Source organism: Bos javanicus, chromosome 7, assembly GCF_032452875.1.
Source record: "Bos javanicus breed banteng chromosome 7, ARS-OSU_banteng_1.0, whole genome shotgun sequence".
Taxonomy (NCBI): domain Eukaryota; kingdom Metazoa; phylum Chordata; class Mammalia; order Artiodactyla; family Bovidae; genus Bos; species Bos javanicus.
The window spans coordinates 19573266-19599207 of NC_083874.1; the positions used below are offsets into that span (position 1 = coordinate 19573266).

Consider the following 25942-nt stretch of genomic DNA (forward strand, 5'->3'; position numbering starts at 1 on the left):
TTCCTTCTCCAATGCATGAAAGTGAAAAGTGAAAGTAAAGTGGAACACTATTCAGCCTTAAAAAGGAAAGAAATTCTGACAGACGCGAGAACGTAGTTGGACCTTGAGGATATAGATGGACCTTGAGGATATTACACTGAGTGAAATAAGCCAGTCACAAAGGACAATTACTATAGAGTGGAGGTCTGGGGAAGTCAGTGTTTCATGGGGACAAAGTTTCAGTTTGGAAACTGAGAAAGTTGTGGAGATGTTTGCGGGGATGGTTGCAAAACAATGTGAACGTACTTAATGCCACTGAGCCATGCATCTACCAGTGGTAAGTTTTATATTAGGTATACTCACAACAACAAAAGTTTTTAAATGACGTCTCTCTCATGAAGGAATGAATGGTAATTGACATTATGAGTTTACAGGACATGTTCATAATTGGCAAAAAGTCTTCAGTTGACTCTGACAACTTAAGTGTCCCACAACTGTTGAGGATTTTGCTGGCTGACGCAGTCCCAGTATGGAAACCACAAGGTTCTGAGGAGCTGACCTCTCCCCCACGCACACCTGCCTACCCATTCTCCGTCTCGCCCTGCCTCCCCCTGCGCCCGTTCCTGCTGCCCCAGGCGCATGCGCACTTGCTCGGTGGGAGGTGAGTGAATGCGCACGCTCCGGGCACAGTCTCGCGTCAATCTCCGCCCCTTTTCCCTTCTAGGAGGCAGCCTCAGGCTGGTGCGCACGCGTCGGGGCGAGGGGCGGGTACCAGCACGGCTCCCCCAGGTGGTGGCTCTCGCGAGAGGCCGGCCCGCGATCTTGTAGCTCCCCCTCCCCTCCCTCCGCCTCCCGGGCTCCTGCTGCAGCGTCAGCCCCTGTCCGGCTTCGGTGGCTGCGGCGGCCCCGATCCCGTGGCTTCAGCCCCGGCGACCTTTGGGGCCCCTCGGCCCAGATCCGCAGCACCGCCCATCTTCGTCGCTTCGGCGCCGGCCTAGGCCGCGGCCGCAGCCCCGGGCTCGCGTCGGTGCCGCCCGCTCCCGGCCCGCCCCCTATGGGCCCCGGCTAGAGGCGCCGCCGCCGCCGCCGCCGCCGGCCCGCGGAGCCCCGATGCTGGCCCGGAGGAAGCCGGTGCTGCCGGCGCTCACCATCAACCCCGCCATCGCCGAGGGCCCGTCCCCTACCAGCGAGGGCGCCTCCGAGTGAGTGGGCCGGGCCGGGGCCGGGGAGAGGACAGGATGTGTGTGTGTGGGGGGTGTCCCAGAGTCGCGAGGTCTGGGGACGGGGTCGAGGAGAGAAGAGGGGAGAGGCCCCGAGTAGCGAGATCTGGGAAGGGGGAGTCCCCGAAAGGAGGAGAGAAGGCCCAGGTAAGGTCGGAGGAGGGATCCCTGAAGAGGAGAGGAGAGGATGAGGGACTCTGAGTATGATATTGGCGGAAGGGGGGTCCCTGAATGGTGAAATTGGGCTCTGGCAGGGTTCTTGCTGGGGGATGATGGTCTGATAGTGAATCGGTCCCTGCGGGGATAAGACGGGGATATGAGACCCTACAGAGTGAAGCTATGGTAGTGATCCTCACCTGAGGGGAGAGGATGGGTCAGGGGTCCCTAGTGGTGAAATCGGAGGAAGGGGGAGGAGTCCCTGAGTAGTGATGTAGAGGGAAGGAAGGGGTCCTTGCATTCTAAGAACAGGGCGCACGGGGTTCCTGAAAGGAGAGGATGGGGCTGGCAGGGTCCCTGGGAGTGAGCATGGGGTAGGGGCGTCCAAGAAAAGGGGAAGAGGGTGTCTGAGAGATGAGGGAGGGTCTTAGGGAATTTGGGGGGAAGGGAGCCTGAGAAGATTTTGCTGGTGGGGAGAGAAGCTGCTGAACCTGGGGAGAATGGTGAGGCATCCTGACAGGGGCAGAGAGGCTGGAGAAGTGGGGAGTGAGGGGGATTTGGAGGGCCAGAGGTGGGGAGAACTCGGAGCAAGAAAGAAGTCAGGGGATCTGCTGGGACCCCTGAAAGCAAATGAACAGAGAGATTCTGAATTGAATGGATTAACAAATCCTTGAGGGGCTGGAGAAGTGGTGGTGGTGGTTTGAGGCCATGGAGGGGGATGGGAGGACTTGAGGGGAAAGAACGGGACAGAGAAAGAACCTGGGCCTTTGGGGGTTGCCCGATGGCAGACTTGTCTTCAGAGCACATCCCTGACCTCCCCGCTTGGATTCTCCATGCTGGAGTGGAGCAGGACGGTCCTAGAAACACCTGGCCTGGGTCCGTGTGCCTTGTGCAGGTGTGATCTGTGAGAACCCAGAGATGATGGGCGAATGGCATGTTTCGTGCCTCTCAGGGGACTTGGCCTCCCTGTAACCAAATGAAGGAGGAGCGCCTTGATGCACATGAGTGTGAGTTCACATCTTTCTCTGTCCCTGAGGGCAGCTCAATGTGGGGACGCGTTCCTGATTCTCAAAAAATTCGCTTATTCTAGGGACTTCTCTGGCAGTCCAATGGTTAAGACCCCAAGCTTCCAATGCAGGAGACACAGGTTCGATCCTTGGTCAGGGAACTAAGATCCCACAGGCAGTGTGGCTCAGCACCCTCCACCTTCCAAAAAAATCCACTTATTCTTACAAGAGAGCTCCTTCATCATAGTTGCTCTCTCTTTTTTTCTTAAAATGTGATCTGTGATTTCCATCCCTTCAAAAATTTCCCTAGTAGAAGCCAGCCATTAGAATTCCAGAGTGTTGTTTTGTTTTTTAATAACCACAGTGGAGTTGCCATTAAATGTAAGATGGATTAATCAGCTGACTCCAGAATGTATTTTAGATGTCTGTTGGGCAGGCTGAAGACTTTCCAGGGTCTGAGGGTCTAGCCACAAAAGCTGCCTCTTCAGCCCTTCAGTGGAGGAGTTGTGGCACATACATTTACTCCTTTGCCTCCACTCCTCTGTCCATCCCATCCTTCTTCCCCCTTTATCCAGGTCCCAGCTCAGGCGGCCGCTCCCATGAGCCCAGGCTTTGCAGGCAGACTGGACACAGGTGTCATTCACTCCAGCCTGTGCCACTTCCTTGCCTGTGATCCTCAGGCAGGTTACTGACCCTCTGAGCCTTCTCCCTCCCTTGTGGGCTGGGGTCTGCAAGAGACTCGCCTCCCAGGAGGATCATGAGAACTCAGCAAACTGGTTAAAGCTCTGGTACCTGCTCGCGATGTGGCACCTACCTCCCAGCGACCTCTTCTTGCTACCAGCTCAGGTTGACATCACCCAGCAGCAGGTCATCTTGCTCCAGGGTGTCCTTTTGCTTACATCTCTTTAAGTTGTAGGCAAGTCATGATTGATCTTGGGGATTGGAAGGTTCCTGCCAGAACTCCAGTCTACCCCTTTATCTCCTGCTTGAATCCCCCCTACAAGATCTCCCCGAGCTGGGCAGTCAGCTTTGGCCTAAATGCCCTGGAGACAGACTTCCCTGGATGCCCAGTGGTTAGGGCTCTGAGCTTCCACTGCAGGGGACACAGGTTTGATCCTTGGTTGGGGAACTAAGATCCCATGTGCTGCACAGTGCGGCCGCTAAATAAATTAATAAATTGTATAAATGCCCTGGGGAGTGGTGGCTGGGGGGACCTCTTCTTCTCTAGAGCTGCACTCACGGTTTGGCTAGAGCTCCAGGCCATGCCAGCCCTTGACACATGGCGTGTCCAAATTCAGGGGAGCTGTAAGCATAATATGCTTTCCAGATTAGTTCATTTCACCTGTTTTTTTTTTTTTTTTCAAATGTGGCTAGAAAATTTTTAATTGCACACATAGCTTATGTTCTTTTTCTTAAAAAAAAAAAAAAAATTATTTGGTTGCATCCGGTCTTAGTTGTGGCACGTGGGATCTTTAGTTGTGGCCTGCAGGCTTAGTTGCTCCACGGCATGTGGGGTCTTAGTTCCCCAACCAGAGACTGACCCACCTCCTCTGCATTGCAAGGCGGATTCTTAAGCCCTGGACAACCAGGGAAGTCCCTGTTCTCTTTCGGGCAGCCCCGAGTTAGTCCTCCTGGGCACTGAGCATTGAGCTGGCGTCCACCTGCCTGTTACAGGGAGCTGCCTTCAACTTCAGGATTTGATTCAAAGTCAAGTCACCAGGGAAAATAGCATACTGTCAACATTTCCTTTGAAAGTTCCCTGAATCACCCAATAAAGTGCCATATATGTGGTTGGTTTTTAATCACCGGGTCTAGGAATGTGTGTGCGTATAAATGCTTGGTGTTTACAGTAATGCTTGGGATATAATAAGCGCGTGCTGGTGGAACGGAATGCCCTGCATTTGTCCGCACCATTTATAAATTATGCCCCTGTCTTTCCCCATCCAGTGGCTGTGTGTAATCCATTTAAATTAGAGGCACAGGTGTAGCAGCTTCTTGTCGTCCTCCTCTAGGTTCTGGTTCCTTGCTCTGAGGCCACTCTGACTCTCAATTTGCTCCTCCATCCTCGTGAAAAATCCTGGGGACCTCCACTCCCTGACACCTGGGCTTCTCCCCATGGTTCCTTCATCTCCTTCCCTTGTGGTCTGAGCCTTTGTGTCAGGAAAGAGGCCTCCTGGATCTGATATCAGAGCCATCAACCTACAGCTCATCACCGAGATCTAACCTTTATGATGTGGTGAGGGGTGGCTGGTTCTCGGGGAGGCCGGCTGTGTGTCTGTGGATTGTCTGTCTTTCCTACCAGATGGTAGGCTCTTGAAGCACAAGAGTCAAGTCTGATTCACCTGCCAGCCCCAAACCCCAGGGCCCAGGATGCAGTGGTGGCTCGGTGACCCTGGCTCAGACTGAGTCATCTCCTGGTGGCTCCCACACTCTCGCTCACGCTTGCCCTTGGGGTCTCTGCAGAGCACATCTGGTGGACCTCCAGAAGAAGCTAGAGGAGCTAGAGCTCGACGAGCAGCAGAAGAAGCGGCTGGAAGCCTTCCTTACCCAGAAGGCCAAGGTTGGTGAGCTCAAGGACGATGACTTTGAACGGATCTCCGAGCTGGGAGCCGGCAATGGCGGAGTGGTCACCAAGGTCCAGCACAGACCTTCGGGCCTCATCATGGCCAGAAAGGTGAGCTGCAGCTGGCAGTAGGGCGACTGCTCTGTCCCTATGCTCTGTGGGCAGGTTCCCTGGAGATGGAAGGGAAGGTTAAAGGGTGCAGGCATCTGCTTTCTGATTGGCTCCTGGGCTCAGAGGCCCCACCCCCCAGCTTGGGTTCTAATTAGATTGTGGCAATGCAGGCTTGCCTCAGGCAGCTCCTCCTCTAAGACTGCCCTGTGCCTTCCCAGCTGTGGCTGCAGTTCAGATTCGCAGGAATGGACTGGCTTGAGAAAGGAGCAGATGGAAGAGAGGAGAGTCAGGTTCCCTTAGAGCCAGCTGCCCCCTGACATCAGAGCCAGAAGAAAACCCTGCCCACCAAGACCAGCTGCTAGGAGCGACAGTCACCTTTGGGGGATGGGGTCCAAATGACGCGTGTTAGCCAGTATTCTCCAGAGAGAGGGAACCACTGGGGGTGTAGGGGGGAAGAGTAGACACTGGCTCAGGCAGTCATAGCGGCTGGCAGGTCTGAAGTCCGTGGGGCAGGCCTGTGGGCTGCAGACCCAGGGAAGAGTTGAATCTGGAGGTGAATCCCCATCCCTTCTAGGAAGGCCTTCACCTGATTGGATAAGGCCCACCACTTAGAGAGTCATCTGCTTCCTTGAGAATCTGATGATTCCTGTGTTAAATCACATCTAAAAATACCTCCACAGTGATGTCTAGATGGGTACCTGACCCAACAACTGGGTGCCGTGGCCTTACCAAGGGGTCATGTGAAGTGACCATGACCTCCCTGTTCAGTGCAGACCCCGATGCTGAGACGTCCCTCATTGGGGCTGCTGTGCAGCTGCCCTGCTGGTCTGAGGGGGAGGGTCCCTGAGAGACACTGGGGGTGGGGAACAGAAGGAGGTCCCCACTGGGGGACAGTGGCTCCTGCACACGTCCCCAGGGCCGTCGTGTTGACGTGTGACTCAGTTCATACAGTCATCTTCCTTCAGACGTAGAAAGCTCCCTCTTTGGATCCCATCATCTGGACCCCATGGTTTCAGAATCGCATTCTTGGACACTTGACCACCCCGTACCCTGGTGACGGGATCTGCACAGGGCCCGCTTTTCCTGGGAGACCTGTACTTAGGGCTTCTGCTGGGGTCTGTCACTTGGCTGTCCCTCTGCCTGCCGAGCTCCTCCCTCCTGAAACGTACAGCCCCTCGTTTTCTATTTCTGAGTGCTTTCCGCAGGCCTTCTTTTCCAAACCAGAGCAGCCCCAGAAATCCCTGCTCTGCCTGAAGCACCCCCAACTCCAGGGAGCAGAAGGGCAGCCATGAAATTCAGACAACAGTGGGGGGTGGGAGGGACTTGGACTCAGAGTGCTTCTCAGGGTCAGAAGGGTCTTCAGGCTGGCCAGGACTCTTCCGGGTGGTAGATAACCTGACTTATGTAACCATGGATCTCTGAAAGTTTGTCTACAGCTTCCTTAAAGCCTGTGAAGTGGGGCTTCAGAGTTTAAAGTTGGAGAGTTGGGCAGGTGTAGTCTAGCTAGGAGCCCTGCCCCATGTATGCCTGTGCCCAGCTTTGACCCCTGCCTCAGTCACAGACTCTCTTTGCTGTTTTTGCAACTTTCCAGAGCTTCTATAATCCTTTAAAAATAAAATCTTTGGAAGGGGAGGGAGGGGAAGGGACTCCCCTTAGCAGTCCAGTGGTTAGGACTTGGCACTTTCACTGCCAGGGCCAGGGTTTGATCCCTCGTTGGGAAACTGAGTCCAAAAAAAGAAAAAAAAAGAAGGGTCCAAAAACTGGGGGGAATGGGTCTCAGATTTTGTTCCGCATCAGGCGTGATCTCCTCTGGTCGCCTGTGGCCTGTGCAGCCATGCACCCAGGGTCACACAGTTCAGGGAGACCTTCCCCAGTGGCCCTGGAGCCCTCAACCGGTCTATGGGGGTCCAGAGCTCCTGGAGGGCCAGTTCACCCCAAAGGCCTGTTTGCCAGTAAGGGACACAGGTGGGGAAATTGAGGCTCAGTGACCTTCCTCCCCTACCCTTGGTGGAATTCTGAGCTCCCAGGAAGCTGAGTCTGAATTCCATGCATTCCAAGGGTGTGAGCTTATCAGATGGCCCAGGTGTAAGGGTGAAGGTGGGGCTGGCCGGCAGGATCAGCAGGGATCCTGCTGTGGGCTGCGGTCCCTCCTGGCCCTCTGATGGGCAGGGCAGTATCCTGACCAGTCCCACACGAGCAGTGAGGCCAGTCCCACAGGACCCAAGGGAGCTCGTCTCCAAATGTTCTCTGGACTCCAGCGTGGCATCCCTACTCCTCCTGCGTCCTTGTGAGAGCCCCAGGCTCGAGTCCCGGGAGTGTGTTGCGCCCACATGGGTCTCCTGACTTCCTGTGCTCCCAGCAAAGGAATGTGTGTTCAGCCTCTGTGTGTGTTCCTCCCCTCAGCCCCTCTGGCTTTAAGAACGGAGGTTACAGGCCTACCAAAGGCCACGTCCCAACACTGGCCCCCTTCTTTGGAGTGATGGCCCTGAGTCAAAGCTGGCACAAAATGTGCACTCCTGTGCCTGTAGACCAGCAGCTCTGTTCTACTGAGAACCTGAGGCTGAGCTGGTCGGTGTCTGGCTTGGGCTTGAATCCTCTTGGATCTATTCTTTGCAGTTGACCTAGTCTGTGGGCACGTGCTGGGTGTCCTCTCACAAGAGAGAGCCATCCTACTGGAGGTGGCTGTGGGAAGGCACGCTGTCCGAGGGCCTGTGACCAGAGCTCGGCTCTGCAGGCAACCTTCAAGTAGGGGTGGGAGGTTTTGCCTGGGGGCCTCATGGGTACCAGGCATCGTGTTGCCAGAGTCTTCCACAGTTCTCCAGGTTTTGAGGGGCATTTGTGTGGGTCCCACACATACACTGTGCCCCCTGAACTCGGCCCACACCCCTCTAACAGGCAGCTCTCTGTCCTTCTACCTGGCACCCCCACCTTCCCTTGTCCATCTGGCTGAATCCCACCCATCCTTTGAGGCCTGGCTTCAGTGTCACTGGAATCCTGGGGCACCTGTCTGATTCCTCCATCAGCACCTCTACCACCTGGGGTTGCTCTTCCTGTGTCTCACCCATTCCCGGTGGCATGTCCCCTCCAAGCAGGACCTTCTCTGCTGTCTGCTCATCACTGGCCCTGCGTGTAATCAACTCCACAGAAATGTCTGTTGAATTGGTCACTTTCAGATACCTGGGCTCTGGCTCTGCCTCTCTGACAGGGGTGGGTGGGAATTATACCCTTTCCTTGTGGTATCGCGATGGCTTGGGCACCTGGGACTCTGAGCAGCCAGGTCAAGGATCCACAGCCTGGCTCTCTCCCACCATGCGGGGAATCTTGGCTTCCCTGGGGTTTGTAGCTGGGCATTACTCTGGGCCCTTTGTCAGCTGTCTTCTGCGTCTCTCTAGGCGGTCCTTCCTCGTCTTTCCAGGTATCGTGATGAATTTGGTGACAATCCTTTCTGTCGACTTGGACTCAAGGGGAAGGGGAGCCACGCTCCCAGCGGGGCAGCAGAAGGCTCACTGTGGTCTCTCGGCTGGCAGGGGAAGGGGAACCCACCCCATTGAGGGGCAGCGGTGAAGCAATTGCCCTGTTGAACAGGGTACTGCTGGGTCTGCTCCTGGAAGGGCTGACACTGTACAATTTGATTCACAGAGCTCCCCCTGTAACCAAGTGGACAGTGTTGCCTCTGATGATACTTTTTTTAAACAGCTTTAATGAGGTGTAATTCACCTACCATACAATTGAGCCTTTTAGAGTATTTAACTCAGTGATTTTTAGTATATTCGTGGAGCTGTGCATCCATCACCATCATCAATTTGAGAACATTTTCATCACCCCAAGATGCATTCCATCCCCATGAACAGTCACTCCCCCGCCCACCCTCAGGCCCTGGCAACCAGAGACCCGCTGTCTGTGACTGAGGGTCAGCCTGTTCTGGACGTTTCCTGTTCTGGACGTTTCCCATTAATGGAATCACACCCTGTGTGTCCTTCTGTGTCTGCTCCTCTGAGTTAGCGTTATGTTCTCAGGCTGCATCCATGTGGTAGCCTGTTGGGGCTTCTCTCCTCATCATGGCTGAGTGGTGCTCGCATGCATGGAGGGACAGCATCCTTGGCCTGTCCCTCCTTCAGTTGATTCAGGGCGTACGGGTTGCTCCCATCTTCCAGATTCTGTGAACATTCCTGTTCAAGTCTGCACTTGGGTGTGCGTCCTCGCGCCCAGGTAGGTGGATGACCCCTCCTTTCCCGCCCCCTCAGCCGTGCGGCCCTGACCCCACCCCCTCTTCCCCACAGCTGATCCACCTGGAGATCAAGCCGGCCATCCGGAACCAGATCATCCGAGAGCTACAGGTGCTGCATGAGTGCAACTCCCCGTACATTGTGGGCTTCTACGGGGCCTTCTACAGCGACGGCGAGATCAGCATCTGCATGGAGCACATGGTGAGCCCACCCGTTCCCCCACCCCCTAGAGCCCTGGCCTGTTCCGGGGGCCTAGCGCAGGTGGGGAGGCGGTGCAGCTGTGTACACACTGCACATAGCTTCCTTTGTTTCTTAAGCACCACAGAGCCTCCTCTCAATTTTGCTTTCTCCCTGGATCCACGGGAGACACTGCTCTCTGTGGGCTGAGCTGGCCCCATCTTGTTCCCTCCGTTGGTTATCCCGGCGTCCATGTGCACCCATCGGGTAATTTACGAAGCACTGTTGACAGACACTGAGGTTGTTCCCAGTCCCTGCCGCGTTATGAATAATGCTACGTTGAAAGTCCTTGCACCTGGGACTTCCCTGGTGGTCCAATGGTGAAGACTCTGCATCCACTGCAGGGGATGCAAGTTCAATCCCCGGCCAGGGAACTAAGATCCTACATGCTGTGTGGTGCGGCCAAAAAAAAAAAAACAGGAAAGTCTGTGAACCTAAGCAGGCCCACCTGGGGAGGGCTGCTTGAAGAAATGCTTGACTGCTCCTTCCCACATGCCCTCTAGCCAGAGTGCATGGTCTGGGACACAGCTCTGGACCCCCAGCTCAGGCCTGTGGGGACCAGGTCTCTGCAGTGGAGGGTGGGCGCCCATCTCCTTTAAACCACGGCTGATTCCTATGCGCCCCGTCATTAAGGAACTCTGGTCTCAAGGCTCAGAAATGGGTGGGATTGAATGTCATGAAAGCAGAAGTGGTCAGAGCTGAAGGCCCCTGGAGGAAACACTGCCGGCCCTCTGCCACCCGCCCTCGGCAGGTAGAGCCCTGCCTGAGCCCAGCCGTCCAGGCCCCGGCCCTCAGGGGCCCTTGCAAAACCAGGATGCAGTGTGGCTTTCAGCAGGCAGCTTCCGTTACGCCCAGCCTCCAGCCCACTGTCCTCTCTGATGGTTTTGTAATGAAGACAGGAAACGAATTTGAGCAAGAGCCCACCAGGAATGCTTGTGAGCCACAGGGAGGGTTTCCCCCCAGCTGCTTTGCCCCCACCTGGCAGTGCCCAACGGGTGCCCTTTCCTCACTGGGGAGAAGGCAGTCGTATCTGCCCGCCCACCTGGCCACCTCCTTGCAGATGAGAGTCAGGCAGAGTCAGGGCGAGAAATGGACGGGAAGTCACTCTGGTCTGAGGGGGCCTCTGCTGTATTGTAATGAACCCCCCACTCCCACCCCGACCTCTCCTTCTTCCCTCCCCCCCGTCACCTCCTCTGTGTGTTTTTGGCCACAGTACACAGGTGTGGCACGTGCAATCTTAGTTCCCCGACCAGGGATCAAACCCGCACTCCCCGCTTTGGAAGCACGGGGTCATTAAGACCCCGTGAAACCACCAGGGACGTCTCCCCATCTCCTCTTCAGCCACCCCCACCCCTGCTCCCTGCATATCCTGAGTCAGGAGGCTCTTCTTTCCTGGCAGAGGAGAGGCAGCGTCCCAGCCCCGCCCCTCCTCTTCCCCCTCCACTCAGTGGGTGTGAAGCATCGGCTCCTGTGAGGCTCCTTCCGGGAGCACGCATGATGCTGGGGAGAGGCTGGATTCTCTTTGGTTGCTGGGCTCGTGCTTTAAGCTCCTGGTTGGGCTCTTCTGGTTCACTTTCATAGCGAGCATAAGAGGACGGTGGACACGTAGATCACACGCAGACTCCAAGACACGGGCCCCAGTGTGGCCCACGCACCCTGCTTTCTGCTAACAGGTGAGGGCCCACAGAGCTGTGCCTTAGGGAGGGGGCGCCCTGGGCGGGGAGGGTGTGAGGAGGGACAAGACAACAGGAAGCGGCGAGAGAGCCCGAACCAGTCATGCCCTTGGGATCCCGCACTTAGTGGTGAGGGGGCACTCGCAGCCCCCCCACCTCCTTTTGCGGGACTCTGGAAAAATGTCACACTGGGTCTGTCCGAGAGGGTGAGGATGGGGCAAGGTTTCACCTGTACGCAGGGTCCTGCTCTTTGGTTCTCCTCTCCCACCAGAGAGCTTCCAGCTCTAGCTTGTGGGAAAAGCCCCCCGGCTGTGATGAGCAGCCTCAGTTCAGCCCAGGAGAAACTCACCTGCCAGTGTGGAAAACAGCAGAATTGGCAGCTGCCCCGGCACCCAGACCTGTTCCTGGGGAAAACAAGGGGCCCAGACCAGTGGACAGTGGTGTCTCGGGGCTGCAGCGGCCAGGGAGCAGCCGACAGACCGCTCAGAGGCACCTCTTGGTATTTCTTGGCCTGCAGTCAAATCTACCAAAGAATGCAGTCCCTTTTCTACAATAATGAAAAATCAGATGCGTCCTTCAGCAAAGGGGAGGTAAAGAATGACAGCAGGCAGCTTCCCAGGGGAGAAACGAAACCCACAGTTACGCTCCAGAGGAGCAGTCCTCCAGGAGAAAAGAGTGCATCGTACGAACCCACGGATGAATGGACAGACAGACAGGCTGAAAACGTGGTCTTCCTCTGTGCACATGGATGTGTATACAGGAGCATGGAAGAATCTGGAAGAAAATAACACACTTCAGGAAGGCTGGTGGAATTTCTTGGAGATCAGGGTACAGTTCATCTGCGTTTGAATTTTGAAGAGGAATGTATCAGGTTTCTTTGGAGGTCCAGTGGTTAAGAATCCGCCTGCCAGTGCAGGGGACACGGGTTCTATCCCTGGTCCAGAAAGAGTCCACACACCCTGGAGCAGCCAAGCCTGTGCACGACAACTACTGAGCCTGTGCTCCACCCCAGGAGAGGCCGCCGCAGTGAGAAGCTCTCACGTGGCAACAAAGACCCAGGGCAGCCAAAACAAATTTTTAAAAATCTTAAAAAAAAATGGTACTAAAAGAAAGATGTATTCGTGTGCTCCGTTCTCAATGAGTGGAGGGCTTTGGGATGCTCAGAGGACACAGGCAAACTGAAAGCTCACAGTCACGCATAAGGAGTAAGACCCGGGCTCAGAGGGACCTTGCCGTGGGCCTGTCACGCCACATCCTGTCCCATGTCTCCTCAGCTGTGGACCAGGGGCTCTCCACTGGGCAACGTGGGGGCCCTTCACGGTTTTCACAGCCAGGGAGATGCTTCTGGGGGGCAGGGACGCTACCCATGGTGCCCAGGATGGTCCCTCATAGAGAATGGTCCGTTCTGATGTTGGGGGCGAGGTAAAGAAGAACCTCACTGTGTTCTGAGCCACCTCTAGACCCCAGCCTGGGGCCTCTCTTGCCCCCATCTCCACATGAATGTTCTCCCTAAACACCAACCTACAGGCGTATCACAGCCCTTCAGAAAATTAGGAGTGTGAGGAGCGAAGTCGGAGAGCAGAAACCACGATCCTTTTTAAACATTCCTTTAAGGTTGAGAAAATGAGAAGGGCTTCCCTGGCAGTCCAATGGTTAAGAGTCTGCCTGAGAGTATGGGGGGACACGGGTTCCATCCCTAGTCCAGGAAGATCCCACATGCCATGGAGCAACTGAGCCCCTACCCAACAACTCCTGAGGCTGTGCTCCAGAGCCTATGCTCCACAAGAGAAGCCACCGCAATGAGAAGCCCTGCACACTGCAACGGAAAAAACCCCCTGCTTGCTGCAACTGAAGAAAGCCCAAGTGTAGCAGTGAAGACCCAGCACAGGCAAAAATAAATAGTTTTTTTTTTTTTTTTTAATGAGAAGAAAAGGAATTCCCATCTCACCAAGCATGTAGAATGGGGCTGGGCCGGCAGCCTGTCTGCTGGGTGCACCAGGCCGCCTGGTCCCGTGGGTTCCTCTCCAGCCACCCACCATGGGCGCGTGCACGGCCACTCGCCCCCTCTGGGGCAAGTCCATAGAGCCTACATGGATTCCCAAAGTGTCAGAGGGCTGGGGTTTTCCAGAACTCTCAGCACAGCCCTTCTCACCAGACACAGTGGGGACAGAGGCCTGGGAAGGGGGACTAGGCTTCCCCGAGGCTGCAGGCTTCTTCCCCACTGCCCAGCGAAGTGAGAGGCCTCCTGGGGCAGCAGGTGGCCACAGGGGCCCTGGAGCAGGGGAGAGAGAAAACAGGCTGTCCTCCCTGCCTCGAGTTCACATTTCGACCACCTCTCCCAGCATCCCCCAGGTCCAGCTCTGGCTGTCAAACATCCTGGGGGCGTTTCCGCCTGGCCAAGAGGTGCTGTGGGCCGGTCGGCGACCCCTGGGCTTGTGGTCTCCACGTTTGCACAAGACCTTGCACAAGACACTGGGTTTCTGTCGTTTCCTCATTAGCGTGTGGATTTGGGTCCCCACCCGGGTCGGGGAACCGACTAGGGTGACCTGTGTCAGGTCCTTTGCTGGACATCCCAGGAGCAGGACAGTGAGCAGTGGCTGTCGCTTGCTCCCCTTCCCTGTGCCCCTCAGCCATCAGGCCTTCCTGGTGGAGCCTGGGAGGCTTCGGCCAGGGAGCAGTGAGGGAACCCATGGGCTTGGCCTCCCTTCTGCACTGGACCCTTGCTGCTGGCACCCCTGTGGTCTCGCTCCCCTTTCCGCAGCCTGGCCGGCTGGCCAGAAGGGGACCCAGGCCCCAGAGCTGCGAGTCCACTCAGGTACACTCTCTGGTGCTCCGGCTGTGAGCTCAACCTCTACCCCGTGGAGCACTGGCCTCTGTGGCTCCGCTCTGCCTGCTGCTAACTGGCAGCCTCGAGAAGGTTGAATCCTGTTGTCCAGCCAGGGCCTTGGTTCCAGGAAGCTCAGCCGCCTGGGAGCACGGTGGCAGCCTTTCTGGTTCTTGAGCCCTTGAAGCAGTGGGAGTCCCTGCCTTGGGCCCGTGGGTCGCCTCTGGCTGTGGTCTGGCCTCTTCCTGCAGACGTGAGTGAGCACCCACTCGCCAGGAGCCTGGGAAGTGGTTTGTTTTCCAGCCTGCTGCTCTGGTGTCCCGAGGCCCTGGCCTGGCAATGGCTCAGAGCAGCTTGCCTCTCCCCTGTGCTGTCCCCAGGATGGCGGCTCCCTGGACCAGGTGTTGAAAGAAGCCAAGAGAATCCCTGAAGAGATCCTGGGCAAGGTCAGCATTGCGGTAAGTGTGTAGGCACACTCCTGGCCCTGCACTCTCGGGGTTCATTACTGCTTCTCCCCGCTTCCAGGTGACCAGGCTTCAAGGAGCCCCTGGAAGCCAGTGGTGGGCGTCAGCGTGGTCCCCTTCAAAGAGGCAGAGGTGCCATTGCCAGCCTCCACCAGCTGTGTGCCTGAGTGGGCCAAGTCCTTTGCCCATGAAGTGGGGTAATGCTCCCCAACCCATGCAGGCCTTGGGCAGGGGACGGAGACGCTGTGACCCCAGACACGTGGTGTCCCACGGTGCTGTCATCGTTGACTGTGGCCTCGCTGACTTGGTGAAACAGCCTCTCCATCCTTCACCCTATCAGCCTGGGAAGCCTGAGCACAGTCCCAACAGCGAAGGGCTTAACAGAGGATGCCCCTGGGGCTGGGGTGACCTCCAGGGCAGGAGGCTGGCTGGACAGTTATAACCTCGGGCCTTGTCTCAGCTCCCAGGGATCCCAGCCCCTCCTCAGATGAGGAGAGAGCATTGCCCACATCTCAGGCAGGGGGCTTTGTGAGAGTCGATGAGGTGGGTGACTGTCTCGTGGCCACTGTGGCCTGGCCCTGGGGACAGTCCCCCTGACGGTGCCCTGCGGCTCCCCTGCAGGTTCTGCGGGGCCTGGCATACCTCCGGGAGAAACACCAGATCATGCACCGAGGTAAGGGGAGGGCACCCCGGCCTTGGGGCGTGCGGGGCGGCGGTGTCCTCACTTCCGGCTCTGCCCCCAGACGTGAAGCCGTCCAACATCCTGGTCAACTCCCGGGGGGAGATCAAGCTGTGTGACTTCGGGGTGAGCGGCCAGCTCATCGACTCCATGGCCAACTCCTTCGTGGGGACGCGGTCCTACATGTCTGTGAGTCCCTCGATCCGCTGTGCCCCCGGGTTCTTCTGCGGTCCTCCCTGCCACCAACCCCATCAGTTTTTCCCCTATTTCCAGGTTTTCCAGAAGCCTGCTCTTCCCTGTTGTGCCATTTCTGTCTTTGCTGGGTTTCTCCTCTCCTTTGAATTTCCAGTCTCCTTCATCTTCTCACTTAGGTTTTTGTCTCTCTGCCCAGCTTCTCTCCACTGCTGGTAAAAGTCCAGTCGGGGAGAATCGTCAGTCAATTTCTGAGCCAGGCAACTGGCCCTGCATTATTTTAGTAGCCATCCAGGCGATTTTTAGAGCAAATTATGAGAAGTCAGTCTTGGGATTGTCCTAAGAGCAAGACGTCCCTGGGCAGGGCACTGTCCAGCTGTGGGTTGTGGGTTTGTAGGGGGCTGCCGTCAGCTCAGATGGATGGAGTGGAAAGAAGAGACAGAACGGCCTGCTTTCTGTCGCTGGGTCTCTGGAGGGATCCCAGAGTGGGACAAGGGTGCAGGGGGACCCCAGGGTGCCGGTCCCTCCTCATCACCCTTGGGGTGTCTCCCTGTCTCCCTGCAGCCGGAGCGGCTACAAGGCACACACTACTCGGTGCAGTCAGACATCTGGAGCATGGGCCTGTCCCTGGTGGAACTGTCCATCGGCAGGTACCCCATCCCCCCGCCGGACGCCAAGGAGCTGGAGGCCATATTCGGCCGGCCCATGGTTGATGGCGCAGAAGGAGAACCTCCTAGCATCTCTCCACGGCCGAGGCCCCCCGGACGCCCCATCAGCGGTAGGGCTCCAGGCCAGGGCTTCCGGCTTGGATGGGCCCCAGAGCCTGGGGATGGCAGCTGCCTCCCCACGGGCCCCTCTCAGCACCAACTGTCCCCCTGGGCCATGCTCCCTGAGGTCAGTAGTCCTCAGATGGTCCTGTGGCTTCTGGGGACAGCACTGCAAGTGCCCCAGACCCTCCCGTCTGGGGCTGCTGCACCTGTTGCTACCAGCTGGCTGCGTCGAGAGGCTCAGTCCTCAGCCAAGGCAGGGGTGGGGTAGAGGGGTGGTTTCTCCCACATTTTATCACGAGAACGTTCAAGCATACAGAAAAGCCAAAGGGTTGCCCAGCAGGCTCGCACCCACCACCTGCCATGGCTGTTCTCCTGTGTCAGGCCCAGCCTTTTGGGGAGTGCAAATTGAAAGGAATTCAACTCAGGGTCTCCTCCAGTGGCTGCTTGGCTTCAGCTCTGTTGCACAGCCCAGTGTGGGCGGGAAGAGGGGTGTCCTGCAGAGGTCTCGTGGTACCTGGACCAGCCACCTGTGAGATTCAGGCTGATGCTTGCACCATATTGAGGGCTGGCTCAGGGTCAGGATCAAGGTCCCAGCTCAAATGGTATAATTAGGCAATGGCACTTAGGGATCTGTGACTTTATTTTTCTTAAGTCAAGTGACCAGAAGAGAGTTGAATTAAGTTTGAGACCAAAGGACCCTGCAGTGGACTGCAGTTGGTTGGCTGGCTGGTTCCTAACAGCTTTTTTGAGATAGAATTCACATAGCAAAGGATCCACTCAATTCATGTTAACAACACTGGATTTCTGTACCTTCACAAGGATGTCCGACCATCACCTTATGTGAGTCCAAAACATCCTCGTCACCTCAGAAGGAACCCCTGTCCCTCTCCCCTCCGCTGACAACCAGGAACCCACTTTCTGTCTCTGTGGATTGGCATGTTCTGGACATTTCCCATTAGTGGAATCACACCCTGTGTGTCCTTCTGTGTCTGCTTGGGGTCTGTCTACGTCACAAGTGTTGGTGCCTAGCTCCTTTTTTATGGTCACATAATATTCCGCTACTTGCGTTATTAGTTGGTTTTCACAATATTTTCAAGCCCAGACCGTTGCTTCCCTGCTGCCATGCCCAGACTACTGGGCTATTGTAACTTCCTCCGAGGGGAGAACCTCCCCCACCCAAATCTGTGTCCTCAGACCCTGGCCCCTCCTTTCCCTGCCTGACTCCCAGATGGTGCCCCGACCTTCCAGGCAGGGAGGAGCAGTGGGCTATGCCAGGCCATTTGCCTGCCAGCACCTCCCCCAGCCCGGCCCCAGCCCGAGTGCCCATTTCAGGCCAGGGGACAGAAGGCAAAAGTCCAGCTGCCAAATGCAGGCCTGGCCAGCTGGGTCTAAGACAGGGGTCAGCCACCTCAGCCGGCCACCACTGTGAGCCCACAGGTCTGGGCAAGGTCATACACACAGCTGCCCGCCCACTGCCAGCCCCACCCCCACCCCCAGCCCCCGCCAAATGCCCTGCCTGCACAGGGAGCAGGGGTTTGGATTTGGGACAGCCCAGACGCAGCCCCATGCCAGATGTATGCCTTGTCAACCAGCGTTCCTATTTGTTTCCATGTTTGGGGTTTGTTTCCTTTTTCTCATTCACTGGAGGGTCAGGAGAGAAGTTCCTTTCCCAGGAGGGCAGCCAGGCCAGGGAGCCTGCCCTGTGGTTCGGGCCAGGTGGGAGGAGGGTGGTCGGCCTCACGTTCCACACACTCAGGCCTTGATGCCAGACAGAAGCACAGTGGCCACCTGCCCATCTCACCTGAATTCATTTCTGCCCCGGGCAGGTCACGGGATGGACAGCCGGCCTGCCATGGCGATCTTTGAGCTGCTGGACTACATTGTGAACGAGGTGCGTGCCCAGAGCCCCGCTGGCAGGTTCTCCACACCAACGGGAGTAAGCTATTCCTGTTGGAAGGCATCCCCCCAAGAAGAGAACTGGACACGTAGACCGTGGGGTGTGCGGGGGAGGGGCCGCAGGGAGAGATGGAGACCCTAGTCTTCAATAGGATGTTGTTATGTTACCAGGTGTGAAGACATGTGGCCTCACTTCTACCTGTGATACATAGACCTACTCTCCCCAAGGGGCTGTTTTCTTATCTTTATAGAGATGAACCCAGAATTGTTACTCTGAGCCCAGGGGCTAAGTGCTGGGGCCCAGGTGCCCTGACACCCGCACCTCCTTTTCTGAGCATCTTGGTGTCTGTGTGAACTCATGAGTCCTCCCACTTCCTCAGAGAAGGTTCAGGCATTCCCCGCCACCCCCCACCCCACCCCACCCCAGCCTCAGGGAGCCCCCAGCCCATGAGAGGGCAGTGTGGATGCCCACTGTACAGATGGGTACATCAGGGCATGAGGAGGGGAATGGCACAGGGCCCAGCAGGAACTGACCCCAGAGCCAGCCCTCTCAGTATGGCCGCATCGCTGTCCTGGGCCCTCTGGGACAGACATGGTTTCCGGTAGCCCTGGGGCATTGGGGCGGCTGGGCTTGGGCCAGGCTTGGCTCTCAAGGTGAGCAGCTCAGAGCAGGGTCAGTGATGACAGAGCAGGGTGGGTGGCTCTGGTGACAGCACTTCCTGCACCCAGCAGCGCTGCCCGGGACCGGCTAGCACGTCCTCCCCTGGAGGTGGAGGAGTGGGCTTCTCCAGTTTTCAGGCCCAAACCCCAGCAGCTGCTGCCTCCCTGAGATCCAGACCCTCAGCTCACTCCAGGCACTTCCAGAGGGGGCGGACGGGATGGCCCTCTCCTTCTCTCCAGAACCAGTTGTGATCCCAACATGGGAGCTCTTGAAAGAAAACCTGGGAAGAGCCTGACCCAGGTGGCAGGGCAGGCGGCAGGGCTCCCAGGGAAGCTGCTGGAGGGAGTGGGATGGTGCCCTCTGCCTCCATGAGAGGTGTCCTGAGGGTCCCCACGGCCGCACGGCTAGGAGGCATCTTTCCCCCTGATTCCCAAACCATCCTTGACCTCTGACTCCCACCCATCTGGTCTGTCCTTCAGCCTCCTCCCAAGCTGCCCAACGGCGTGTTCACCCAGGACTTCCAGGAGTTTGTAAATAAATGGTAAGATGGGGCGGGTGGGGGGAGCAGGCTGCCTACTTCCTGGGGTGACCGCCAGGGCCTCAGGGATGCTAAACAATGGCAGCATCTGGTGGGACCAGAGCTCACCTGAGAATCGGTCCCCCTCCCAAAGCTGCTGAGTCTCATCCCCAGCTCATCCCCACCACCCCGAGTGAAACCAGGCTCTTTGGAAATCACACAGTTTCCACCCTGCCTTCTGCCAGCAGGCACCCCAGATTGCTGGCCCTTCAAGCCCGTCACCTCCCAGCTCCCAGGTCAACCTTCCAAGCCTGTTTCAAGGAGGCAGCCCTCTTCGCCCTCTGTGGGTGATGCAGCCTCAAGCCAGCGGACCGTGGACCTGGAGGGCCGGGCGCTCCTGGTCAGGCGCCCTGCGTGTTTAGACGCACACATGGCAGCCCGGGCTTGCACGTCCCACAGCTGATCTGCAGCTGTGGGTGCTGCCATCCCCCACCACCCTGTGAACCTCTCTGTGCCCCGGGAGGCTGTCAGTTTAAAGAACTGCCACTCAGCCCTGAGCTGCCATGAACAACTGCCTTTACATAGTTCTGCTTTTCTGAAGGAAAAACATCCATTTTGACACTTGGACTCCTGAGCTCGGGGTTTTTTATTAGACGTTTAGCTGCGGTTGCTACTAGGCCTCTAAGCTAGCAGCAGCCTGGGGCTTTCCCACCCTCTGTCCCTTTCCCTCTTGTCCTGGCCCCAGGCCCTTGCCCTTCCCTTCTGGGCCAGGCGTCCTGCTCTCACACCAAAGGGTGCGGTGGGGCCCCTCGCCCCCACGGTCCAGGCGGCCAAGGGCAGAAGGACGCAGGCTCCTCCCCTTGGCACTGACAGCCCACTTCTCCTCTCTCCCACCTCCTGGGACCCGCAGCCTAATTAAGAACCCAGCTGAGCGAGCAGACCTGAAGATGCTCATGGTGAGTGACACCCAGATTTTGAAGATTCAGGGGTCCCTAGCAGGCCCTCCGTGCCCCAAGTGAACACCTGAGTGGGCTCTGATGACGTGGGCTGGCATGTGGAGGCCAGGCGAGCTGCAGAACCCATGTGGGTCTCCCTGGCTCACTGGAGGGTTCCACGCAGACCAGCTGAGTTCCTCCCAGCTCCCCAGGGACAGAAGGGCCTGCATGCCCAGGGCTAGGGCTCAGAATGACTGGCCTCTGAGGCATTGGGGGCACCGCGGGGTTATCTGCCTTCCTCTAAACCACACTGCTCGATGTGCTTGGAAACCAAGGTGGTCACCAGAACTGACCTTCTACCAGCAGAGCTGCCTGCCAGCCTTAGGTGGCCATCACAGCACCTTCCACCCACGTCTGCTGAGGACATTAGGCCTTCCTCCACTGCCCAGTCTGACTATCTGAGTCTCAGAGAGAAAACACTTCCAGGCACTCTTGGTGTCCACAGGGGAGAGAAGCAGCCTCTTGGGGTGGCTGCGATGTGGAAGTGTGAATAACCTAGCCATGCCCCCTGGTGGGCTTCTGTGCCCTGCCCACACCTGCAGAGGCCCCCCGCCCAGCCTTCCTCCAGCTCTGCACCTCGGGACCTTTGCACAGGATGGTCCTGATCCTCTGGGGCCATGTCCTGTTGCTCTCTCCCCAGCTGTGGCCCCTGCTCCAGCACCTTCCCCAGAAAGGTACCTTGTCTGAGCCCACCCCTGTTAGCTGTGGGTCCCGGCTGTAGTTAGTCTGCTGTGAGCCTGGCCTGGCACACCTTGTAGGGTAGGGTCAGCATCAACCTGCTTCTTTCTAGAAGTTTCTTATTAAGTCCAGTGACGTGTGTTTCAGGTATGCATGACAAAAGAAGCCCATGTTCATGGTGGACATTACAGACCAAGGGGACAGCAGCACAAACTTTGAAACCCCCACGGTCTCCCCCCAACCCAGCTCTGTGCAGTTCACACAGTTCAGGCCCACATCCAGGTCTCTGCCTGGGCGACACCATGCGCTGGGTGGGGCTGACTGCTGTCTTGACCACAGGGACCCTGGTCCCTTGATTTGGTTTTTTTCACCCAAGCCTGAGCCCCCTTTAGGAAGGTGGGAGTATTCTTGCCTCCCCAGCTGGTGAAAGAGACAGATGTCGCTTGGGGGCGTAGACCCCCACCCTTCTGAACCAGGGACCTCTGGCGAGTCCAAATGGGAAGTGTGACTGTGAGGGTCACTTAAACTGATGGAGGAGGTGCGATCCTGCTCCCCGGCCACACAGGCCCTGTTTCCAGGCTCAGGAGCCTCAGCTGGTGGTTGCCACCTGGACAGGACGCTCGGGGAACTTGCTGTCCTCACAGAGACCTGTGGTTCAGATCAGATGTCCTCACGCAGGCAGCCCTGCCCCCTGCGACACGGGGCCACACCTGAGGACATCTGTGTTTGTCGCACTGGGGGGCTTCTAGCATCAGGTGAGGGGGGGCCAGGGAGGCTGCTCCACAACCCACCGCAGCACCCAGAGAGCCCCACAGAGGGTCACCCTGGGCTCCAAGGGGCACGGAGCGGCCTGCCCCTTGCCTGAGACCCTGTCCCACGTCGCTGGCCCTGGGGTGGGGGTCCAGCCATCTGTCCAGAGCCAGACTGCTCAGGCCACTCCTTCCCTTTCAGAACCACACCTTCATCAAGCGGTCCGAGGTGGAAGAAGTGGATTTTGCTGGCTGGTTGTGTAAAACACTGCGGCTAAACCAGCCCAGCACGCCCACACGCACCGCCGTGTGACGGTGGTCCTGCTGCCGCCACCAGGCCTTCCCCCCGCCCCATCCCTCCTGCCATGCCCTCCGAGGGGACGCACACGTGGCCCTCAGGCCCGGGGAGGCCGATACCGCTGTGCTGTCTTCTCAGATCCTGCTTCCTTAGGTTTAAAGAAAAAAGAAAAAAAAAAAAACAGGGAAAGAAAAAGCAAATGTGCCAGTCGTGCTTCTTGTTCCTTATCCTTGGGGTCTCGGTCCCTGTCCAGCCGGGGTGGACGCCTCCACCAGGGCAGCCCAACCCCAGGAGATGGTGACCTTGGGCACTGACTTTGCTCCTCTCCAAGCTGTGAGGCCTTGGAACGGCCCCCAGAGAGAGGGGGTGCCATCTTGGGGTGGATATGTGCCCCTCGCCTAGCGTCTGCCCCTTGGAGGTGGTCCCCCCAGCCCAGAGGAACAGTCGGGTCCCTGATGGCTGTCGTGGGGTCCCCTCCCCAAGCTGCTCCTGCCTCTGGCTGCACAGCCTGTCCTTGGCAGAACGTGACCTGCCCCCCAGGAGGTACCCTCCTGTCCCCTCCTGTGCTTCGGGGAGCAGACTCTTCTGACAGCAGCCTGAGCTGACACTCGCTCGGCAGAAAGGAAGCCTTGGGTTTCCAAGCTGTCGTGTGGTTGAAACCCCAGCAGATCGTGCAGATAAGGCCTCTCCCCCCACGCTTGCCACCCGACAGATGTGGGCGGGTGGCTCTGTGTCACCTCCACTCGCCCAGCAAATCAGAAGTGACCACCTGGGGCATGTCACTCTCTTGGGGCCTTGAACTCTCCAGCCGCAACTGATGAGAAATGAGTCGGTGGCTGTGAGGTTGTCCCGGCTCCCAGTGTCCATTGGGGTGCCCAGCCAGGCCCCCTGCCGTGGTCTGTGTGAGTCTCGAAGCTGAGACCCAGCCTTTCCACCTTCAGGGCTGTCCCGCCTCCGATGGTGGAGGCCGCCTCTGAGCCGTCAGGCAGTAGGAAGTGGTGGAGGGCAGGGCCTCTTCTAAGGCTTCCCCTCCTCCAGGCTCTCCGAAGATGAAGCTCTGAGCCTCCCCCCAACCCCAATACTTCCTGAAGGCTTGAAACAAGTTGATATTTATCTGTGATAAGTTTCAGAGGAAGGTTCTCCGAGGGCAGTGGGCCTGGGGTGAGCCAGCCCTTCGTTTCTGGAGAGGGGGGCTGCAGAAGATGGGGGCGTGTAGCCCTGTGGGAGCTGCTGGATTCTTTTCTTCTCTGGGAGACCCTTCTAGTCTCGTGTGTTTTTTTCCCCCCTCTGTGGTCACCAAAGAGAAGACGAGTTGGTAGCTCTTCCAACCAGGTTTCTGCCACTTCATCGTTGCCCCTGAAATCTCACCTAATTTAGAAAAGAATAAAAAAGATAACTAAAAGTAGCAGAGGTGTGGCTCTGTGGGCACCCTGGCTCCCTCCAGAGCCTCAGAGGGGGAAGGGGACCTAACGGGTGAACTGTGACTCAGCATCTTGGCCCGTGGGCGCCCAGCACTGGCAGTCACAGACAGGCCCATCGTCGGGCCAGTCCTGTACACAGTCAGGCTTCGGGCCTGACCGCTTTCTGTTAACAGAGCCGACAGCCACTTGGAAGGAGGAAGAGACCACGTCAATAGGGGTCCTAGGGGTGCCGGAGAATTTGGGGTAGGTGGGGGTGAGGCCTCCAGGGTTGGTGAGGGAGCCCAGAGAGGAGGATTCGAAAGCAGGCGCCTCTCCCAGCCCATCGGCTCCCCACAGCCGCTGCCTGCTGTGTCACTTTGCCAGGACCCCAGGGGCCCTAGGGAAAGGACCAGCAACATGTGGCTTCTCCCTTTTCCCATTCCAAGGCTCATCCAGGAACATACTGGAGCCCTGGAGACCACAATGAAAGTGACTTTCGACAGCCCGAGGTCTCCTCTCTATCCCGCCCCCTGCAAATGTCCCTAGACTGGCACCCTCTGCTCTGACACCTCATTTCTTCGGAGTTTGTGGGGGTCCAACCCTGGCTGCTCCCCACAACCTGGTGGCCACAGACAGGCCTAGGGATTCTGTTCCCTGTCCTGCCGAAGCCCTCTCCTTCGAGGGGGCAGGCTCTTAATTCCTGAAATGTGCAACTTCTGTAGCTTTGTTTCCTGACATGTGGGGGTCCAGGCAGAAGGCAGAGTCAGTCTGCTGGGTACTCCCAGGCCCATCCCCAGCTTCTTGTGAAAGACTGCGTTCTGTGCAAGGTTCCTTGTGGCTGTTCCTTAAACCCTGAGACGGCCAAGGGCGTGAGATGACACAACTGCCATGTCCAGGGCCCCAGGGACCCCAGCGCCCCTCTGTCTGACCACATGTCAATCAGGAAACGAATCCAAGAGCTTCAGAATCTCACCTGTGGGGTGTTTTCTCACTTGGGTTTTGAGTTTTCTTCACTTTTGGGAGTTTGGGGGCCTCTTTTGTTTTTTTGTGTGTGTACTTCGTTTGGAAGAAGATACCCAGCATCTTGTTGATACAAGTTTCTCTTCAGGTTGAAGTTCTCATATTAAACAGCACTGAGAAGGACTGATGCTGAAGCTCCAATACTTTGGCCACCTGATAGAAAGAGCCAACTCATTGGAAAAGACGTTGAGGCTGGGAAAGATTGAGGGCAAGTGGAGAAGGGGGTGACAGAGGATGAGATAGTTGGATGGCATCAGCGACTCAGTGAACATGAGTTTAAGCAAACTCTGGGAGATAGTGAAGGACAAGGAAGCCTGGCATGCCGCAGTCAATGGGATCGCAGAGTTGGACATGACTGAGGAACTGAAAAACAACAGCGCTGCAAGACCACGTGTGCTGTCCCCTGTGTCCCCAGAGAGAGCAGGCTCTGTCCCCGCATGGTTCTGAGCCCTGAGCAGCTCACAGATGACCTTGGAATAAGTGAGAAGCCAGAAAAGATGGCTCAGTTCAGGCTTCTCCCATCAACCCAGCCATGGGGCAGGAGCCATCTAAAAAGCTTAGGGTCACGGCTGAATGCCTGTTGGCTTCCACCAGTGGAATTCTCAGGTGGGACTGGCCCTTTCCCTGGGAATGTCACACTCCCTTCTCTGAGTGTTAAAGGCATTCCAGAGGTGGTGTGAAAGTCGCTCAGTCGTGTCTGACTCTTCGACCCCATGGACTGCCAGGCTTCTCTGTCCATGGAATTCTCCAGGCCAGAATACTGGAGTGGGTAGCCATTCCCTTCTCCAGGGGAATCTTCCCAACCCAGGGATCAAACCCAGGTCTCCCCCATTGCAAGTGGATTTTTACCACCTGAGCCACCAGGGAAGCCTAGGGGTGGGGCAGGGGGAAAATGGAAGGAAAAGAGGTGCACAGAACCAGCAGGCAGATTCCCGGTGGCTCTGTGCCCCGTGTGCCTGCCAGTATTACCAGGACACATATGTGTCATTCAGCTGCAAGCAAAACCTAAATTTCCTCAGATCACGTTTAAAATGAGAAAAAGAAACAGGTGAAGGTAATTTGATGGTGTGTTTTATTTAACCCATTATAGCCAAATATTAGGATTGCACTTCACAATCAACATGAAATATTAGTCTGGTCTATTGCTTTTTTTGTGGGGGGAAGAAGGTACAGAGTGCAGTGCTGTATGTTTTGCCCTTATGGTGCATCTGAATTCAGATGTCCTGCATCTCCAGCTCTTAAAGCCACACGTGGCCAGAGACAGTTCCATCGTCTCCCAGCTGGGTCTCAGTGGGGACAGTCTTGCCTCCTTAATCCAGAGGACACTGGTGTCTGGGGACACCTGTGAACATCACGACCGGGGTGGGGAGCTCCTGGCATCCAGTGGGTGGGGCCAGGGATGCTCTTTCACCCCCACTGTGCCCACGAGGGGCCTTGCAGAGTAACCCGGCCTGGGATCCGCAGAGGAGGGAGGAAGCTGGTTTAGGCCCACGCCCCTCCCGGAATCTGGTGGTGTAGGAGGGCACAGTCCCGTAGCAGTGGAGGTCAGACTCTGGTTCTTCTATGTCCGGGGCAGCCCTGCCTGAAGCTACCAGGTGTCCTGTGTCCAGAGCTGGGGACACTCTGT

The 25942-nt window shown here is 57.1% G+C and overlaps 1 protein-coding gene across 2 annotated transcripts; it reads left to right on the plus strand.

Moving 5' to 3' along the window:
• Nucleotides 1-791: 791 nt before the first annotated feature.
• MAP2K2 (mitogen-activated protein kinase kinase 2) lies at nt 792-23300 on the plus strand. Of its 2 annotated transcripts, none has more exons than XM_061422636.1 (11): nt 792-1181; nt 4826-5036; nt 9317-9463; nt 14377-14454; nt 15082-15133; nt 15204-15328; nt 15896-16109; nt 17928-17992; nt 19138-19199; nt 20086-20131; nt 21414-21779. In XM_061422636.1, the coding sequence occupies exons 1-11, from the start codon at nt 1090-1092 to the stop codon at nt 21711-21713; spliced, it is 1392 nt and encodes a 463-aa protein (XP_061278620.1). In that variant the 5' UTR covers nt 792-1089; the 3' UTR covers nt 21714-21779. The 2 variants fall into 2 exon arrangements, with proteins under 2 accessions (XP_061278620.1, XP_061278621.1); XM_061422637.1 differs by lacking the exon at nt 21414-21779 and adding an exon at nt 21800-23300 and having other exon boundaries at nt 801-1181.
• Nucleotides 23301-25942: the final 2642 nt, after the last annotated feature.

Coding starts and splice junctions, on each gene's coding strand:
- MAP2K2 (XM_061422636.1), top strand. CDS start 1,090: ATGCTGGCCCGGAGGAAGCCGGTGCTGCCGGCGCTCACCATCAACCCC. Junction 5,037..9,316: donor GCCTCATCATGGCCAGAAAG/GTGAGCTGCAGC, acceptor TCTTCCCCACAG/CTGATCCACCTGGAGATCAA. Junction 14,455..15,081: donor TGGGCAAGGTCAGCATTGCG/GTAAGTGTGTAG, acceptor GCTCCCCTGCAG/GTTCTGCGGGGCCTGGCATA.